This window comes from Prenolepis imparis, unplaced genomic scaffold (assembly GCF_030444845.1).
Source record: "Prenolepis imparis isolate NDT839.2.m4 unplaced genomic scaffold, iyPreImpa1.0 SCAF_664, whole genome shotgun sequence".
In the NCBI taxonomy this organism is placed as follows: Eukaryota; Metazoa; Arthropoda; class Insecta; order Hymenoptera; family Formicidae; genus Prenolepis; species Prenolepis imparis.
In genome coordinates this window covers 1-6,441 of record NW_028141822.1, presented here as the reverse complement: position 1 = coordinate 6,441, position 6,441 = coordinate 1, and the positions used below count along the sequence as shown (strand labels likewise).

Sequence of the window (6,441 nt, the reverse complement as noted above, 5' to 3'; positions counted from 1 at the left end):
CAGTATACCAAGCAGTAAAATTCGTGCCCTATGCACAATTAATTTAAGTCCAGCGAAAAAATTAAATTTCGTTGGAATACGCATCAACATCCGCGTTCGGCTCTTAAGGCCCTATCACTTATATTTGTATTTTTATTATTAGACTTTATTTCACGGAAAAATATTTACTTAGTTTAAAAAATAAATTATAAAGTCATAAATGTTTTAATTTTACATTTTATTTACTTTTCTCCTTATTGGTTACATTTATTTTGCTCGATTTTATCTAACAATAGTAAAATTTATATTAAGAGAATTTTTCGGGGAAAGAAGGTTTTTCAGGAAAAAGGATAAAATAATCTCTAATGAAACAAATTTTAAGAAAAAATTTTATTTAATCTTCTTACATTGTAAAAAATACTTTGTACGTTTAAAATCCTAATAATAAAATTAAAAAAGTTTTATTTCACATTTTTTATTTTACAATTTTTCACTTATTAAATATAATTAAAATTTTTCTGTTATTACAAATATTTTTTCTAATTAAGATATATCCATAATTTATATTCTATTCTATTCTGCACTATAATATATCCTTTACTTTTCAAAAATTTATATTATTTTTACAAGACAATTTTACAATTACTTATCTATTTTATTATATCTACATTTTGCTGTATAAATCGAAAAACGCGCGAAGGTGGAAGAGAGAAGCGATCGTGTGGAATTATTATATTGCGTTTTTAAACAGTTAAATATCCAAACGGAGGGAACAATGATTGTTAATAAATCTACGTTTTAATAGCACAGGCGCACATATTTTTGTTTCATCACGAGTTATTATTTCGTGAAACGCTGTACGCCGAATGGCTCTGAATCGCAGATTTATTGACGTTTCTGGAGTTATTTCTTTTTCCTCGTTTTCTCCTAACTCTCTTTCCTGCTGCACACTCTCTTTGTATTAATAATTCCCTAATACTATTAAAATTAATTAAACGAGAATTTTCAAAGTTTAGGTTATACCCTTCACTTTGCAAACTTCGTGCATCTGACCATCTGATGAGCGAACCACATACGCGTAAAATTTTGGACCGCCGGACACAAACGACTCTATATAACTAGCGAGCCCATACTTTTCAAGTTCGTTAGTCATATCGTCTAAAAAATTACCCGTGAGTGGTTCGTACTCGTGTGGATCAGCGCTGCTTACATATATACAAGAATCAGTATCATAATACAAAACGCGCCTATCTAATTTTACTAAGTATTCATACAATTTTAATCTCGCTTGAGCCGTTGTGTAAGCTGCTATTACAACATTTGTAAGATGCGATGGTGGGATCGCCTCCTCGCGTAATCGAGTCGATACATATATCACTTCATCGTTTACCGGTAATATATCAGTTATTTCGTACTGAGGGCTCACGAGTAAATTAATCAAACGTTGTTGCGTGTTAACAATTTCCGTCTTTGGTAAATTCGAACGTTGCCCGAATTTTCCCCAGAAAGAATTTAAGCATAGTTTTGCGACCGAGCGTAGACCGGAGTTTTGTGCGATGTTGTGCTTTTCAAGAACGATACCTTCTCTCTCCTCGTACTCGCGAAGATAACGCTCTTTAGCATCTTCATCCACGCATTCGCTCGACCATCCACTAGCCTCCTGTTTTAACTGTAAAAATGTATATATATAACCGGTAAATAAACCCCCTTGACGCATAGAAGGATCGTACCGAGTGACATTGTACTGCCATATCTCGCTAACCCCCGTTACAAAATATCCTTTTTCAATTGCTTTTTGTAGTTTGCACGATATCCATGTACCCTCGAATTCGCGCTCGGAAGGAATATGAGTGCACTCGGTGTGCGAAAATGTCTCGCTACAAGTGCGGCATAACGCGAATAACAATTTACCCTGTACCCGATACGGTAATACAGGATGAAAGAGATCTTGCGGAGGGAGTATTTTACAACGTATGATTCCTTCAAGTGACTCGAAATTATACCCCGGTGCCGTTCCAATTATTGTTACGCATTCCTCGCCAACGTATACTGTTGGATGTCCAAACGGGAAGACGCCTGTTTTTAATACATACGGATACAATGAACACACATCCACGTACTGTATTTTCTCGCTCTCTGTAATCTCATATCGGGTTACAGTATTTCCCGTGCGTCCACCGTAGAAGGCCTGACGAGGATCGAACGGTTCGTTTTCTACCGCTGGATGTTGTTGTAAATATCCCCGCATTTCGTCATTTTCCCGCACTTCGCGATCAAAATCACTCCCATTTCTCCGTTACCCTGTATTTCCGTCTTCGAAGACGAAACGTCGTTGCGATGGTGTGTTCGTATCGTAAATCGATTGTATCAACGCGATCCGACGAAAGCGATTTATCGCGATTAATTTGAAAACAGCGCGGACACCCATGCCAGTAATATCCGTGAAACTGGAACACGTGATGTATGGTAGTAGCGTTTTCCACTGACTCGTAATAACCGTCGACGCGAGTGCCATCGGGCAGACGATATTCCCGGCTTCGTCCTGCATGAATAATGTGATGACCGAGTTCACGCTCAATCCACAGCAGCCATTGTAGCACCTTACGCGATTGCATATTCACACTCCTATAACCCCCTGTAGGAATGATACCTATCTCTCTATCGCGCAGAAAATTTTTTCTAAAAACTCTCATGCAAGTAGAGGCAATAGTGGTGCATTCTTCGAAGGGACACACCTTTCCGCGTAGAAGAAAAATCTTCCTAAAAGCCATACAAGCTAGCCTAAGAATATCTACATCTTTGCGACAATATTGTAATATTTCTCTTTGAAAATCGAACACATAGTTCTCACGGGTCATCTCGGCATGCCACGCGAGAAATTTTTCACGTTCTCTTGTTCTTATGGAATCGGTAGAATAATAGTATACTTCAGGTAGTGGTCCGACATACGATTGATTATCGATGTATTAAATAAATGTGGAAAAATTCCTTTACCCGAAGTGTCCGTCAGACCGAAGGCCTTAGGTAAATCGGATAGACGCATCGGCATGTAATTAATACTGTCAATAAATTTCGTATGTCCTACCGTTAGTACAACTATTTTTGTACCGTTTAAAATTACCTGAGATACTAATGATGTTCGATTTTCAACGATATATTGCAAAATAAATTGTGCATCAAACGATTTGGCATTATGCGCGATACAAATTAGTCGCTTAAAATATTTCAACGGGCGCGTCGCGAAATCTACGAATTCCTGCACCGGGTTACGACGAAATATATATTCGCGAACTCCACACCATCGACATCTCACCGACGTTTCGTTTATATCGGCACACGACACACAAATTTGTTGTGCAACACAAAGTGTAGGCATGAATTTTTACACTGTCAGTACCTTGGAGCGTTTGATCCTGTCGCTTCTCAAAATCGTAAAATATAAATGCTACGCGATTTCTTTTATCACGTGTACGTTCACTCGGTCTCTCGTTTCCGCAATGTTGCAGCTCTCCATTATCATCGATAAGATCGGTATCAGAAGTGTCGGAATCGTTATCAGGAGGGATAGGAAGCATGTAACAAAGGTGATTTAAAGGTTGGAGAGAACGACACACGTTACAGTAACTCGCGCCGCATTCGTGACGTTTATTTTTATGGATTAAGCAACCGCAGCCGTTGCAAAATTGTACAATTTCGCAAATACTCCGTCGCGATTTTCCATCGTACGATTTTTGAGTGCGGTGACGCTCCAAGCATGCACGGTTAAAAAATTCACGTCTACAAATTTCGCATCTAATAGGCTCCTCGTTAGTCAACTCACACGACGGAACAGCATTACAACGAGGGCATTTATTAGAGCATCGATGTCCACCCCTATCGATGCGATAGCTTATGTTACAGGGAACGCAGTAATCTCTACCCCCTGAGGCGGCTCTTAAATTTAACATTACATCATAATGTTTAATATTATTATGGTATATTATATTTAAGCGAGAGTTCGTTTCGCGATGAAGATTGGCTAGAAATTCGACTCCGTCGTATAACGGTTTACCACCCCGACCAAAAGTATCGCCATTATATATTACAATGGCGATATTATCCGCGGCGAGATATTGCTGAAAGCGTTCGATTTCGGGAATTCCACAGCCTTCCTCCGGAATCGCGACATCGGCATCGCTCATTAGTTGCAACGCTAATTCTCGTTGTAACACGGAGTTTTGTCTTCTCACTGCATTCCATTTTTCGTGCAAATGTCCCATGCGTAAATTTCCACGCTCGTTGAAAATTTGCGCAGCTACAAGTGCATGAGGAAGACATAAATTATCTGTGTTAGAAATTGTTAAAATAGAACGCTTAGCAATAACTTCACGGGTAGATGCGTTAACATTTCGTCCGCGTCCCGCAGGGGGTGTGACTCTAAAAACGCGAATGTTAAAATCTTGCGTCATATCGAGCCCACCGGAACTCTGCGATAACGAGCTTACAAGTCCCCAAATATTTTCATGTGTCAAATCGCACGAAGGTCGGAATGATATACCGGCTGGATCACGGATTAAATTCTCGGAGTCAAAAGAAAGCCCTATGTAATCGCCCACTTCACTCGACTGTATTGCGTATGTGTGGAGTTCGCGAAATGCGCTTTCTAGCCACTCGTAAACGTTCTCGCCCTCGGGTACCGGTCGTATATGAAAAGTCGTCTCTCTTCCCTCTATTCCGAAATTTCTAAAACGTCGCGCGTTTTCCGCTAATAATACAATATATCTAAAATTATAATTTACCCGACGAGCTATTTCTTCTTCTGCTTCCTGTGTTGCTTCGTCGTCTTCTTCTTCTTTCTCCTCCTCAAATTTTCACGATTGACGACAGGGAGATTGAGAGATTCCTCGTTGGCTTCTTGCCGTTGTTCCACGCTCCGTCCCCTACCTATTTGCACTGAGAAAAAGATAAAAAATGATTTATTTAAAATAAAAATTCAATAAAGTAATGTTTTACTCTCTCGTATTGGAGTTTTATAAAGAGATGTTAAAATTCTAGCAATGACTCACATTATTATCCTTTGTTTTTCCTCTCTTTTTCCAATGAGTCTTTATGGTTACACCGGAGAGTACGAAACACGCGGATCAATAATTGGAGAGTAAGAAAATTCTAATAAAATTTTATTTAATTAAAATAAAATTTAATCAAGAAAGAGATAATTAGTTAAATTATGTAAAGTCATTACCTTCCGCTCCTATTTCTTCCTCTCCCTTCTAAACTTCCTCTTCTTCTTCTTCTTCTTCTTCGCCCCCTTCTTCTCCTTCTTCTTCCTCCTCATCTTCTTCTTCTTCTTCTTCCTCGCCCCCTTCATCTCCTTCTTCTTCTTCCTCCTCCTCATCTTCTTCTTCTTCTTCATCTTCTTCCTCTTCTCGTTCATTCTCAGAAGAAGAAATTGCATCTTGCTCATTTTCTTGTTGTTGTGGAAAAATAGTAACTTCGTCGAAGGGACTTACTTCACGAGGAGTTTGCTCACGTGGTTCTTCCGTGACATTTTCCTCACTATTCGGTTCATCCTCGGTTAAATCAATAACCGGATGTTCGATCTTCGGATTCGAAATGATACGCGCTCGTCCTGAAACATCCAATATTTAAAAATTTCTTAATAAGAATATGATACTTTACTTTCTACCGAGGTTTAAGTTTATATTAAATACTTACGAGAGGGTCCTGTCTCGGGCGAAGTATCCGCTCGACGTCTTCTATCACGAACCAGTGATAACCGTAAATCTACTCGACGATTCTCTATTATTCGCGGAGGCGCACGAAATTGATCAACTTCAGCGATTAACCCGAGATGAGTTTTACGTTGCTCAATGTCTAGAAAATTATTAATTTTTATAATTAAATTTGCTCTATAATTACTTGTATAATGGAAAAAAATAAAAAACTTACCATTTTCAACGCTCCTCGGAAGAAAACGTTGATGATGCAAGAGAAGAAATTCTATATGTCCTCCCACATCTTCTTCGCTATCACCAAAATATTGTCGCGCTTCTATCACTTCCCCGGCAATGTACAAAAGTTCACGAATATTGACAAAATGTCCTAGACGGAATAAAACCGCGAGCACTACGCTAGGACACTCACCCGCGAATTTTCCAAAAATATGGTAATTCGTTTCATCGATGTTCGATAACTCCGACAAAAATTTTCTCATATTTTTTCCGCATAAACTCTGCGAAAGCAAAATACAGCTCTCGATGACAGTAGATATACTATGCCAATTCTAACTCAGGTCCTCCGAGGGGAGTGCGGGACGCGGGGGGTTCTCCAGGGCGAGGGGTATGACGTCACGCGGGGCGGGGGTATCTCGATGGTGCGGGGGCTGACGTCACGCGGGTGGAGGGGGATGTTTCGACAAAAGAGGGGGAGTTGTCTGAGTGCAATATTTGTAGATGGTATCTTTACGACTTTTTTATGAGGGTT

The 6,441-nt window shown here is 39.4% G+C and overlaps 1 protein-coding gene across 1 annotated transcript; it reads right to left on the bottom strand.

The window, feature by feature from the left end:
* Window positions 1–991: 991 nt before the first annotated feature.
* Window positions 992–2,227, bottom strand: LOC145948764 (uncharacterized). The gene has a single exon (XM_083058348.1). The coding sequence runs from the start codon at window positions 2,225–2,227 to the stop codon at window positions 992–994; it is 1,236 nt and encodes a 411-aa protein (XP_082914474.1).
* Window positions 2,228–6,441: the final 4,214 nt, after the last annotated feature.